The sequence below is a fragment of the Mesocricetus auratus genome, unplaced genomic scaffold (assembly GCF_017639785.1).
Source record: "Mesocricetus auratus isolate SY011 unplaced genomic scaffold, BCM_Maur_2.0 Super-Scaffold_100676, whole genome shotgun sequence".
Classification (NCBI taxonomy): Eukaryota; Metazoa; Chordata; class Mammalia; order Rodentia; family Cricetidae; genus Mesocricetus; species Mesocricetus auratus.
Genome location: NW_024429266.1, coordinates 59277134 through 59292086, shown reverse-complemented (window position 1 = coordinate 59292086; position 14953 = coordinate 59277134). Strand labels below are relative to the sequence as shown.

Genomic DNA, 14953 nt, shown 5'->3' with positions numbered 1-14953 from the left:
GGGAACACAGCTAAAAGTTCTGCCAAAGATAGGAGGTAAGGCGAAGTCACATCAGAATTCTTCAAGTGAGAAGGATGTCTCAAGTGAAGTCCCTGATTTTTCGCAAACTGTGAAACAGGTTCTGAGTATTTATTTCAATGTATTGTTAATTTTAAGGTTTGTAAGTTGTCTGATTTCAGGAAACAAGATAAGTTTCACTGTGTCTACACCATCTGAAGGAACCACCACCTTCAGTTTGAACTTGCTATGTGGAGAATATAATTTTGCTCTTTGGAGAAATTAGTTTTTAATTATTTGCAGGAAAAGGTTTCCTTGGAAATAATTCGTTTAAAGAAGACAAGCCTAACCAAAGTGTTGCTATTAATTAAGTAGAGTGACACGACCTGTAGACTCCCATCTTGCCTAAGCCAGGTTTGCTGGGTTAGTATTGGGGTGGGAGAAAAATCTAGAAAATAAATTAGCAAGAGATTTACAATTCGAACTGGCATAGCAAGCATAATGCTTTGTGCTATATTTAAAACAAAAATCATTTTTATTTTCACATTAATTTGAATTTCATGGTTTTCCAGAATACTGTTTACATTGTCCTAGAATTTATTTCCATGGCAAAAAAGTTTTTAAAAAAAGATTGAAACTTTACTTAAGGTTTAATGTTCAAGTGGTTTGCTTGTTGTATGTACAAAAAAATGTGAGTGGCTTTCAACAGAACATCAGATACACAATTAACAGCACTGCATGTCTTGTTGTACTAGGGAAAAGCAGGAAGAGAGAGAAATGTCAGGATGCTGCCCTGTACCCTCTGGTGGAAATGGAGCCCTGTCCCTGTGATACATTCATGTCCCATCCTTATGGAAACTGGTCAGCTTGCATTCTACCGGAAAGCAAAAGGGATCCTCAGCGAGGAGGATTGTGGGTGCAAGGGGCCGACAAGGAATGTGGAGAAGGCGTGCGCTTTCGAGCAATAGCATGCTCTGATAAAAACGGAAGACCTGTGGACCCCTCGTTCTGCAACAGCTCTGGTAAGGAGATGGATGAGGAGTAGCAGACAAGAAGTTTCACAGAGCTCAGGAGGCTTGCCCTAGGCCTGGGAATCATAGTAGATTTCGTTCTTTAATAATGACTTTCATTCTCATTTGTCAATAGCACACTGCCACCATAGAATCAAACCATGTGTAATGCACACATACCTCAATCCGCTATTATCTCAACTATACAATTGCAGATGCTTGACATTCCCGGCCCTCTCTCACCTCTAACCCAGTCTTTCCTTAGTTGACCTGGGCTTATTGGTCACTGGCTCCCTGTTAGCCAGCAAAGTTGTTACTCTTCACTGAGAAAGCTCAAGTCCCAGAAAAATGAATGCAGATTTTTTGTTAGTGCTTTCTCTACAAACATAGGGGAGAAATCACTTCTTGAATTTCTTCTGAGGAAGCTGATAAAATATCAGTGGGAAAAACTGACTTTCAGAGTTTCCAGTGTAAATATAAATACACACAAGTGGAGAGAATAATAGAAATCAATGGAGCCATGTGGGTGAGCTTTGTTAGACATTATTTGGAGAGAAGATTGAATTTTGGAGCCTCGGAATGTCTGAGCCATGAGTGAATGGAAGGCTAAATTCAGATGCAGTGTATGCGGTGGGCAAGGCTGGGGCTGGCGGTCAGGATGGAGTCTATGCCTTTCTGGTTTTAGCTTTCCCTTTCTGTTACCTTTTATTTACGGGACCAAGCAAGGTATGGTTTCCAAAGAGGAGTAGAGAAAGAGGAAATTTGTGTTTGGGTAACTGTGTGAGCAGATGGGTAGAATCTAGCCTTAGCCATTGATATCTTGGTTTCAGAGAGGTTTTTCATTAACACCAGAAATGACAAATTAAATTTGGATCTAATGTGAGAGTAAGTCAAATGGCAGGTTTTTATAGACAAAGTGCTAGTCCATCTTTAGGGAAGACACACCCATACCATTGTTTAAGTCAACTCAAAGTCAGCGCTACTCTGAGTTACCGCCACTGTCACCACCACCTGGCTCCTTGGTTAATCTGCAGACCTGTATGGAGTGATCAGACTTTTAGAAACACCAAAAATGAACACATTTATTTTAAGGCAGTCAGAGTTGTTAGCATTCAGCTTTTATGGGCATACCTGGTTCATATATTCACTATATAAAAGCATATGTATTAAATGGTTTCTGTATACCTCCTCATCTCCCTTCTAAATGCTAAATAGGATGAACTCTGCTAGGCTCCAGAGATTTAGGATCATCTGGCTGTAGACTAATCTTCTCCTATAATTTGTGTTTACTAGTGCAGGGTTATAGAGGGACCAGGGAAGAATTTTTACAGTAAGAGTTTGACATTTAAAGATGCACGGAAGACATTTAAGTCCTGATTAGCTTCGAGGATGCTGAGTAGAAAACACTTGGGTAGACCTTAGGGGAGTCCCCACTGGAGGGCTATCAATCTGGCATGAGGAAGATGAGAGGGCAGGGGGGCAACAGTACATAACAAGACCGTTTCTCTCAGTACGATCTCCAGCAGGAGGTGTGCTCTGGAAAATGAAAGTACAAAAGAAACACTTGTAGTTTGAATGCACAGTGAAGGAGGAGTTATACAAAGAGTGGTTGAAATCAGGAGAGTCTTGTGAAATCAGCCCAGGAACACAGATCTCATTCAACTGCTGCAATAAACTGGGGAGGGAAAGGGCAACTGATGCTATTTATGTTTCAAAAGGACTGCTTCTGGCTACTGTCTGCAGAAAGACTTAAAAGGGGAAATGGCATCCCTATAATCTATGTCCATTAGCCAATGCTGGGAGGATAGGAGAGGATGATGGAAATAAAGATACATAAAGAACTTTCTTTAAAGTGAAGACTGTATAGAGCAAGTTGAAAAGATTCTTCACCCACAAAGAAATTCATCTTCTTCAGATGTTATTATATTAGTTAGTTCTTCTGTCATGGTGACAAGAGACCCAAGAAAGCAGGAGAGAGCTTTCCTGAAGTTCATGGTCGCAGAGTTTTCAGTGCACGGGCAGCCATCATCCTTGCTCCTGGAGCTGTTGATAAGGTTGATGACTACCTTATATGCCATCCTAGAACCTTCATCCAGTGACTGATGGAAGCAGAGACAGATACCCAAAGCTAAACACTGAACTGAACTCCTGGAACCTAGTGACAGAGATGGAGGAGTAATGAGCAAAGGGGTCAAGACTATGGTGGTGAAACCCACAAAGACAGCTGACCAGATAAGGGGGAGCTCTTGAATCCCAGACTGATGGCTGAGAGGCCAACAGGGGACTGATCCAGACTCCATGAATGTAGTGTCAGTGAGGAGGCCAAAGAAATCACTGGGGCCTTGGGTAGTAGATCAGTGTTTACCATGATGTATAAATGATCTTTGGGAGCCCATTCCAAAAAGAGGGATGCTCTCTTAGTCTGGACACATGGGGAAGGGCCTAGGTCCTGCCCTGGATGAAATGACAGACTTTGGAGATTCCCCCAAGGAGAATGTATGCATGTGCATCTGCATCCCCACACCACACCCTCTCAAACACACATAACACACACTAAAATAAAGTATAATAAAATTTTAAAAGATGGGGTGGGGGCCAACCAAGATGTGCATGTCCACCTCCATTAGGTATTGCCCTGGAGAGTCTATCCCAGGCAGTACGGCAAACTGAAAAATAAATGAAATAATGTTTTAAAGTGCTTCAATTTAAAAGGAAGATGCAAAACCATTACTCTTGTAAATAATGTGTGCCTTAAAAGAGCAACCCCTCAAGGAACCCTGTATTCTCTAACCCTCTACAGTTAATAAATGAATCCAGTAAGTTTTCAGGGTATAAGTTCACATTTCAGAAGCAGCTATAATTATACTAACAAGGAATAATCAGAAAATGTAACTAAAAGGAATTTTTTTGTTAATAACATCAGAGTGCTGTGGCCATGGGCCATGTATGGGTCTAGACATCATACCACAGTCTGGGTCTGTGTTAATGACTATGGCCCATGTTATCACCAAAGGCTATGTATATGTATATGGTCTTCTCTGCCCACCTGAGGCCATGGTGATGTCTACGGTCTGTGCTGCCTCTGAGGGCCTTCTCTGGGACCTTAGTTCCACTACAGCCAAGCCATTGAGGACAGGCCACTGAGAGTCTGACCATGCATCATGATGTATATAGATAACACAAATTAGACTTTTATTTTTGGCGTTGGGGAGATCACAAGGATCAGAGGTTGGGCATGGAAGGACTGTAGAATTTACTGTGGTCAGAGTACATGATATAAAATTTCCAAAGAATCAATAAAAATATTATGTTGAATAAGATAATAACATCAGAAAAATCCAATGTATATAATAAAATTTAACAAAGGAAATGAAGAAATATGCATTCTAAATGCAATAAATCACTGTTTACAGAAATCAAGCACCTAAATAAATGGAAACTCATCATGGTAATGAATGATAAATCTTAAAATGGTTAAAATTCAAGTATTTGTCAGTGTAATCCCTGCACAAAGTTTGATTTGCTATTTTGAATAAACTTAGAAATAACCCTAAAACAGTATGTAACTATAGTAAACCAAGAATAGTTGGACAATCTTGAAAGAGAAGAGTATACTTCCTTCCTGATTTCAAAATTTCTTCAAAGAAACAGTTGTTAATACAGGGTGGAGCTGTCATCACAGGAACATATCAGAATGAAGTAGAGCTGGGAATGAAACAAATGCTGTCCTTATGAGCAATTGATGTCCAGCAAGGGATCCAGGTCAATTCCATATGGAGGGAGTACTCTGTTCCAAGAGTGATGCTGGAAAAAGTAGACATAAAAGAGATCAAGCTTGAAACCATCCTCATCCCAAAAGCAAAACTCAATGCAAAGTGGTTGTAGGGCTAAATGGCCAAAACTTTAAAACTATTAGGAGATGATAATCTTCTAGATTGATGCCAGGCAGCATCTTCTTGGATGTCACAACAAAAGAGATAGCAACAAAGGAAAATAGAAGGTTGATTTTACCAGAAGGAAATGCTTTGGTATTGTAACAGATCATCAAGAATGCATGCAATCAATGTTATCTTGATGTCAAGTTGAAAATGTCTCTATGACAAATAATACACACACACGCACACACACACACACACACACACACACATCTCCAAATCCCTGAAGAACATAGACTCAACAGCCTTCAATATGATACTAGCAGAAACATTTAGTTACAGAACTGTGTGACACTTCATTAAATACATGATGATTTGACACGTAAATGTGATAGGTCACATTAAAGGATCAAAGGCAAAAGGCATAGGATTATCTCAGTAAATGAATAAAAAGTCCTTGGAAACCTTCAGCATCTTGTGTGATTAAAAATTCCACATAGACATGAGCATGGCAAGCACCCAGATGTGAGCCCATAGTTAGTACTGGACTCAGTGGTGAGAAGTCTAAACATTTTGTCCAAATTTGGAAATAAGGCAAGGTTACATTTTCCTGCTAGGTGTTGTTGGGACAATTAGGGAAGGAAAGGAAATAAAAGGCATCTAAATAAGAAGAGAAGGGGAAATAAAATTGCCTCAATTATTCAGAAAATGTAATTTTGTGGAGAAGCTAATGAAGATTCCAACAAAAATCTTTTATAACTAATGCAGGAATTGCTTAATTTGCAAGCTACAGAAATAAGTTATATGTCTATACAGTGAAACTAACTCTCCAATAAAGAAATTAATAAACTGGAATAGTCAGGTACAAGTGAGCTAATCAGGGAAGTGGAGAGGGGGAGTTCTTTAAGAAAGGAGAAGCAAGCAAATACTGGAAAATGTAGGAAGAGAGTAAAGGAGAATAACATGATAACAAGTGTGCTGCTAGGAGAACTGGGAAAATGAGGACCTCATTAGGGAAGGGGGAGGAGCCAAATAAAGAAGAAAGAGGCAGGTGGATAAAATAATAATGCCTGAAAACGCAACAAGAAATCTTACTATTAACTTTAATCTTACTAAAAAAATCACAAAACACATAATTTGGTGTATATATTTACATACACATATGTAGTTTTAATGAACTTTCTCATCTGGACTGGTAGTTCTTTTTCAATGAGTCAAAGACCATCTAAGGAAAACCCCAATACCAAACATGAGAAGCCTTCTTCTGAGTTGTTGACAAGGGCTGTCTAAGAAAGTCTCAAAACATGTAGCCTGTTGCTGTCACCCTTGGTTGCCCTTAGGAGGAAGGTAAGCCCTATTGCTGAAGCTGCCATGAATGTCAGAAACAGAGCTCAGAGACCTAACCCCCAATCTGGAACTGACCTTCCAGGACTAGCTTTCACCATAACAGAAGGACCATGTAAACTTTCAAAGGAGGGAGGCCAACAATAGTCCTACTAAGCTATGAACCATATGAAAGACTAACATACTCTAAGGATTCAGTAGGGGCACACATACCTTGGTTGTAACCAGCAGTTCTCTAATTTGAAGTAAGACCCACTCAACAAGAGGGAGACCATGACTGATACTGGAAACCTAGCTAACTACTCAGCGTTAGTGGAGTCCTGATGATTGGAGGGTATCCTAGAACCACTAATTTACTGAAACAGCCTAATACCTAATAACAATTCACAAGCATTTGTTCTAATACACACAGGCACATGTAGTCTTCACCCTTTGTCAAGGAAACTTCTATTTGCAACAGAGATCACTAAAGAAAGCCACAACCAATCAAAATACAGAGTTGTGAAGGCAGGTCCAATGGATACATTTACAAAACACTCACACAAAAGGCTCAGGGAACACTGTGGAGGAGGTAGCAGAAAGATTGCAAGAACAGGAGGATCAAGGGGTTTTCTGGCAGATTGTGTCTTCAATTAATATCAGAAGCTACACACATAAAGCCTTATAATTATGCCTGCTGAAATTTAAGCTGAACAAGGATATTACCAACAGATGTGCCAGACTGGGTGAGGAAAAGCCTCAACCATACATAAAGAACTACAGGAAACTGAATAAAGCTGAGATCTGGAGATCTGGAGAGGTGGTCATATATATATATATATATATATATATATATATATATATATATATATATGTGTGTGTGTGTGTGTGTGCAAAAACAATTAGTGTAAAAAAAAGACCATGAATTTTAAGGAGTGGAGAGTGGTATATGGGAGGGTTTGCAGGAGTAAAGGGAAGGGAGAAATTTTGTAATTATAATCTCAAAACTTAAGAAATTATCTTATTTATACGAAGTTTCCAAAAGAATAAAAAGGTAATAAATTTAAGCAAGGAAATAAAAGAGCACTTCTCTAAAATCTAAAAGACCTTAATGAAAGAAATCAAAGACAGCATAATAAATGGAAAAATATCCTGCATTTCTGGATGAAAGCTATAATATTGCCAAAGTATCCATTCTAGCCTAAGAAATTTATAGATTCAACATGGTTACTGTCAAAATTCTAGTACGGTTTTTCAGAGAAGTAGATTAAATAACCTTTAAGAAGTATAAGGAACTCCAAACGACCTTGAATAGCTCAAATACAATGAGCAAGAAGAACAGAAATGAAATCATCACTTCCTGTTTTTGGCTAGTATTGCAAAGCTCAATTGATTTAGACAGTGTGGTACTAGCATAAAGGCAGATACATAAATCAGTAGAATGGACTAGACTGCCCAGAAATAACCCCTAAAGACACACAGTCTATGGGTTATATAAAGGGACAGAACTTACAGAGTAAATAAATATTTATATGTGTATAAAATGTATATCTGTATATAAATGTATATATAGAGAGCGGGAAGTAGAGGGAGAGCAAGGTGGAAATGAATGGACTTTTCAGCAAGAGAAAGCAAAGAGAAAAAAAAGCTTCCCTCTTCCATGTCCTTTATATAGGCAGCAGAAGATATGGCCCAGATTCAAAGTGGATCTTCCTACCTCAAAAAATCTGGATTAAAGGGTTGTCTTCCCAGACTTTGGAGATCTCCCATGGAGGGTATCACCATCCCTGGGGAGGGGAGGGGATATGGGGTGGGAGGCTTGGGGAGCTGGTGGGGGACAGGGAAGGATGGGAGGGAGAGAGAGCTGGGATTGACGTGAAGCAAATTGTTTCTAATTTAAATTTTAAAAAAGAAAAAAAAGGTTTGTCTTACAACCTCAAAAGATTCAGACTGGGGAGATGGTTCAGAGGTTAAGAGCATCAGTAGCTCATCCAGAGGATCGAGGTTCAATTCCACCGCACAACTGTCTGTAACTCCAGCTCCAGGGGACCTGATACCCTCACACAGACATGCATGCAGGCAAACACCAAATGCACAAAAGATTCAAATTAAAGTGTACCCAGCTGTGTGAGTTTTAGTTAATTCAGATATAGCCAAGTTGACAATTAAGAATAGCCACAACAGGTACTAAGAACACACAATGTACAAAGGACAATCTTCAATAAATAATGTTGGGTAAGCATGCATGTGTATTCACACACAACTAAAGAGAAAGTCAATCCTTCTCTTACACCATGTTCAAAAATAAACACAGTTTCATTAGACACATAATCAGAATACTCAAAACCATGAAAATCACAAAATAAATCATAATCTCAGCAACATTTTTTCTATATGACACTAAAAGCAAAAGCAAAAAATAATCAAACACATACATGTTCACATTCAGATGTAAGTCATTGGCACTGGGGATCTTTGCTCTTGAAGGGTCCATATTTTAGACTTTCTCATGCCAAAACAGACAACAGTAGTCAATGACATGTAGAATGCATTAAGAAGTTATGAATACAGTGGCCTGAAAAGACAGATAATTTCTGGGATTGTTTTGGGCTTTGAAATAGCATCTCAGTAGAGAGGTTGTTTAATTTGAGACTTGAAGGAGGAAAAGGGATATTTGGCTTGACCATACTGGTGGTACTTGTGACTAGGTCAAATTTTGGAGTCTAGTTTGCAACTGTGGGTTGAGTTTCTGGTCAGGAATTTATGTCTTAAAAGGATTTTGTTATTTCAGGGAGGTTTTTTTGAGTAATATTTGAACTTTTTGTAAGGGACAAATTAATAAATCTCCATTTTAAATAAAATCATATATTTAAGTTTATATATACCTAGGTTTATATATATTTATACTCAAATTCATATTTGTTTATATGTATTATATAAGACTACTTTATATATCAAAAGAAAATTATGCATGTCCTGCTTAATTACGCCTATGGTCATAAGGCGTAAGTTAAATGAAATGAAAGATAAACAAATATTTAGTTGACAATTTCTGAAACTGAGTGTTCAACTGAGAAATAGAGGCCAATAGTTGGAAGACTCAGGGTTAGGTCAGAGACTCTCAGTGTGGTTATTCTGGTGACACTTCTGCAGTGAGACTCTTGGAGAACACAGCTTCAGGAGAGGCAGGCTGCTCAAGATCCGCTGGGCAAATAGGGCCACCTGCTTGGGTAGGAAACACAATGTGTCTTCCTATCCCCAATCACCAGGATATTACTACCCATACCACATTCTGTGTTTATCTCAGTAAAAGTTGGATTTGGCAAGACTATAAACCAGGGTAGAGAAATTAAGGGGAATGGGAGACATGAAGCAATGTCCCATGAGACCTACAAAAGGCAGAGATCAACCGGGTGGTGGTGGCGCACGCCTTTAATCCCAGCACTTGGAAGGCAGAGGCAGAGGGGAGTTCGAGGCCAGGCTGGACTGACAGCCTCCAAAACAATACAGAGAAATCCTGTCTCGTAAAACCAAAAAAAAAAAAAAAGGCAGGGGAGGCCAGCATGGGACTGATCTGGACTCCCCAAATGTGAGTGTCAACGAGAAGGCCTGGGCAACCTATGGGGCCCTGAGCTGTGGATCAGTGTCTATCCCTGGTATACAAACAGTCTTCGTGTGCCTATAGCACAAAGAGGGATGCTCTCTCAGCCTGGACTCTTAGGAGAGTGCCTGGACCCTACCAAGAGTAAAATGACAGACTCTAGATATCCCCTATGTGGAAGGATTTGGCAATAGGGTAGGAGGGTGGGGGGGAAGAGGAGTGCGGGAGGAGGGGAGGGAGAGGGAACTGGGATTGACATGTAAAACAAGCTATTTAAAATTAAAATAAAAATGATACAAAAATTAGCTATTAAAAAAAAAAGTCAAAGATCACAGGGATGTGATGAAGGTCAATGTGAGACAGGCCCAAAAGTAACTCTGACTAGAGGTGCAGAAATAGGATAGAGTCAGGAATAAATAATATTGAAAACTGAAATTTAGTTTATAACTGAAAAGTGGAAAACTTAGTTTTGGACAATGGGAATAGAGAGCAGAATAAATGCTAGGGATGTAAAGATGAAATTAATTGATTGAAGGTGAGAGAAAGAAGTGCATTTGTGAATTTGTGATGTATACTCTAGAACACCTTAGGGACAGTACACCGGGCCATAGAAAGGATTGACCTGGGAAGGGGATGCCAGACTGCTCATGAACTACTGAAGGGTTGATGGAGGAGCCTGCTTCAGCTTCCTCAGGGCAAAGGAGCTATTACTACCAAATCCACCTGAGCATTTTTGAAACTAGGAAAAAAACTTTGCTAAGTTTGAGCATAGCTTGGTTCCTAATTTTCTTTCATTAAATTAAAGATGAATCTAAAATACAGTCTTCACAAAAGTATTTCAAAAGTTTGAAGCTACATGATGGTCCTTACACTTATCCGTGTCCTATTTCCAGGCTAAATATTCAATCTTATTCATGTGCCAGTCAAGCCCCTTTTTGCTAGTGTTCTTGGCTTTGTCTCAATGTGTTTCCATTTGGCAGTAATTGCTTAGATGATGGTAAAGAGAACTTGGTGTCCCAGTGTCATTTCCAGCACACATTCTCTGTACCACATGCTCCAACCATCCTCTCTCTGTCCCCCGCACATCGTATGTCCCTTCTCTGACTCAGCTCTTTTGCATGTGTTTTTCCATTGCATCTGAAGACTTTCTGTAAGGTGAGCCCATCTGATATTTTGAGCCTTGACAGAAGCCAGTTTCTTAAGGAAGACTCCTTCGCAACTTCACACCGAGATTTAAAAGTGCCTTCAGTGGGCTGTGACTTCTGTTAGACTTTAACAATCCATTTCTACATTGGTTCTCTTGAATTCTTTGCTCATTTAATATTTGATATAGAGCATATTTATTGAATGGTCTGCTATGTGCTAAAATCTATGCTACATGTTTGAAATATAGTGTTAGATTGAACAAGAAGAATAACATAATCTCTGAGCTCTATGTAGTTGAGAGTATCAAGAAGACACACATAGAGAATACACCATAACTACTAGGAGAAAGGGTCAAAGTTATATGAAGGAGAAACACTGGGCATGGGTCAAGAACACTGAAGGGTGTGACAACAGGCTTGGGACACATTTTTGGTAGATGATAATAAACATGACTAAAACAGGAATATAGTATTTTCAATTCTCTACTCTATTTTCCTGAGGGGATTATTTTTTACTCATTCAGTACTGCTTTTTCATATGTTTTGTTTTATAAATCTTTTCAAATACTTCTTGGTAAATGACATCTTCATTAAAGTAGATGAAATTCATAACTTAGTTAATATAGCTGTTATTGACAATTTCATTTTGCAATAAAAAACCCTGAAGTCTGTGCCTTAGAAACTGTGATAGCACTGTGTATCCCCCATTCTGAGTATACATGTTGAGCATCCCTCTGGGGATCATAACACAAAACTGCTTTTACCTTTACTTCCTCTCAGAATGTTCGTTGTACTTCATTACTCCTGCTTGTTAAGAGCTCTAAATCTTTGACTCTGACATTCAACATATTAGCTATAACTCTAAGCTTTATATCATTCCAGAATTTGATAACCATGCCATCTGTGCCTGTATCCAAGTTGTTAATCAAAATGTTGGACAATGAAATCTAGTATTTTCTATCAGCATTCAGGTACAGAAAGACATCCCCCAGAATGGCACTGACCCATTAATCTAGATGCCTGGGGAAATGCACACAGTTCCATCCAGTGTCTTATATTTGTTTATGGGAGGACCAAGAGAATTCTTGTCAGATCCCTTTCTTTTCTTCCCTTTCTACAATATGAATAAACATATAAAGTTGGAAAGTAGATGAGGTTCTTTGAATCCACCGAAAGATCTCATTTTGATGCCTCATGCCACCTTTTTTTTGTTGCAGCACTCAAGTGCTGCTTTTGGGTATGCCCATGGATCATGTCACAATCTGACACTGTGAGAGTTCCTCCTTTAAAATTTCTGCAAAGCATCATCCCCCTAGGGAGCCCAGCTTTTCCGGATAAACCACCGTAATGGCTTGAAACCTATCCAGCATTCCAGAAGAGCGGGTATGGTGCTGGTTCATAGTTCTATTCAGAGGGCAGTGCTGAAAGGCAGGCAGTAGAACAGTGTACGCTGCAACTAACTTCATCTCTCCAGCCCCATGTGTGCTGCAACTGAAGAACATTTCCTACATTGTGAAGAACAGTCTTCCTTTGTTGGGTTGGGGTTCACATTCTGTGGTTGCTGTGATGGATCTGACCTCACTGACTTTTTATATCTTTGGACACCTTTGTTGGAGGGTTGTGAACTTGTTTTTATTCTGCAGAAGCTTACAACTAAGGGTCTTTGAGATTTTAAAGAAACATTGAACATTTAAAGTGCAGGAATTTTTTAAAGATGGTGGGAATTTTGAAAGTTGCAGCATGTCTTATATCATAATAATAGCATGGGATCTGGGAGCAAAGGAAGACATCGTTATGTTTTAATAATATGCTAGTGTGTCAAGTTGTCATGGAGGAACGTGCTGGTTAGTTTTTATTGTCAATTTGATACAACCTAGAGTCATCCAAGAAGGAGAAATCTCATCGAGGAATTCCCTATATCAGATTGGCCCATGACTTGTCTGTGATAGCCTGTCCTGATTAATGTGTGAGAACCTAGTTCACTGTGAGTGGCACTATTCCTAGGGACATGGGCTTGAGCATTACTAGAAGTGAACTAGAGAGAAAGCCAATAAGTAGTATTGCTGTATGTTTTCTGCTTCAATTCCTACTCTGACTTACCTCAATGATACTCTGTGACCTAGAAGTGTAAGCCAAATACACTCTTTCCTCCCCCAAGTTACTTTTAGCTGGAATGCTTTATCACAACAATAAAAATAGAACACATGGTGTGGGTAAGCTTGTTTCTCGATCTCCGATCTATTTTCTTGTGATGATATCTAGTCTTGATTTGTGTCATGCTCTCAGTTTGATACTGTAGCCCCTTCTCCCTGTCAAGTCTGCTTTATGTCCTATAGTTCATGTCAGCTAAGAACATCTTCGTTCTTCCTTGAAGTTGCTCTTAATAATTTGCCCAGGGTCCCATTACCTTTCACAGGCTGAATAACGCAATGGTCATCTCTAGTACTGTCTGCACTGGAAACACTTTGTCTTTTCTCCCTTTCCCAAAAACTTCTGCTAAAAGGCTCTTACAATCTTTCTGTTCCCTAGCCCACAATGAGACTTGAGTTTGGGAGAAAAGAGTGTGATGTGGATATCACTCTTTCTTTACAACTGAACGAGTTGAAAGTCTCTGCATTAGCTACCATTGACTTCATCAAGAATCCTATGGAATGATGATTGAGAAAGACGCTAATCTAGTAATATAATAACAGCAATTCAATAGGAGTTGATTTAATGCTATGCCCGTTTAGAAGAATAATAAGTTCTACTCATAATAGCCAGGGAATGAAAATAACCTAGATATCTATCTATCAACTGATGAATAGATAACAAAAACAGTGCATTTATGCAGTGGAATATTATTGAACTGTTAAGAAAAACAAAATTTGAAATTTGCAGGTAAGTGGCTAGAGCTGGAAATAATCATTCTGTGTAAGGCAACCCAAATTCAGATAAACAAATGTCGCATCTCTTCTCTTCTTTGTGGATGTTAGTTTGAATCTTCAGATATGTATGTTTCATTTGGAATACCACTAGATGCAGAAAACTAAGGGCCCTGAGGAGGATATTTTCAAGGGGTGGGTGTTAGAACACAAAGGTATAAAGGGTAAAGAGAAATGATGGAATGGAAAGGGATAAATTGGGGTATAGGATAGCAGGGCAAGGTAGAGAAGAGACTACAAAGTAGAGTAGGATAGCTAAACACCCTTGAAAATGCCATATGGAAATATGCTACTATAGAAGCTTCCTAAAATATATACATCCACACATATAAAAATAGTTCCAATAGAGTTATCCTGTAATGAAGTGTCAAGACCCCTTACTAGACACGACAGGCTAATAAATAAGAAGCTCGGTGTCAGTAATGGTTTTTCCCTTTGGAATTATTGACCAGTGAGCAAGCATAGACCCTGAGGCCAAGCGTTGGTGGTGCACACCTTTAATCCCAGCACTCGAGAGACAGAGGTAGGCAGATCTCTGTGAGTTCGAGGCCAGCCTCTAAAACAATACAGAGAAACTCTGTCTTGAAAAACCAAAACAAAAGCATAGACCCTGAAATATTACAGACTTTCTCCAATGCTCTTGTTGCCCTCCAGAACTTGATAGTATGAACCTATAACTGAAGATACCATATACTCAAGTCCTAGGGCACAAGAAGAATAAGTTGACACTGACCTACTGGCTAGCTTTCATAGTGCTGAAAGGTGTTGTGTCTGTTACTGGAAAAGAAAAGTGAGCATCAGTTTTACCTAACTGTCAACCTTGTGGGCTATAGTAACTACTGCTGTGGCAAGACATGTCCACTAGTGCAATAGTGTCATGAGCATCATGGGAGTAACCAACCATTTTCTGACTTGAATTAAGGCCCACACCACAAGATGAAATCCATTTTTGGCATGATTAGCAGAGTCAAGAACCTATGGCCAGACAGGTCACAGACCCTGAAACCAATTTACTATCATTCTGCTACATGTACATAATATTAAACAAAGTCCTAATGACTTACTGTTTTTAGATAAC

The 14953-nt window shown here is 39.1% G+C and overlaps 1 protein-coding gene across 2 annotated transcripts in view; it reads left to right on the top strand.

Moving 5' to 3' along the window:
• The window catches only part of Thsd7b (thrombospondin type 1 domain containing 7B), an 866887-nt gene that overhangs the window by 634574 nt on the left and 217360 nt on the right, over positions 1 to 14953 (top strand). For both annotated transcript variants that reach the window (XM_040738481.1, XM_040738480.1), the window contains exon 14: positions 753 to 1019. In XM_040738481.1, the coding sequence (XP_040594415.1) occupies positions 753 to 1019 (267 nt within the window). The remainder of the gene's footprint in view (positions 1 to 752; positions 1020 to 14953) is intronic.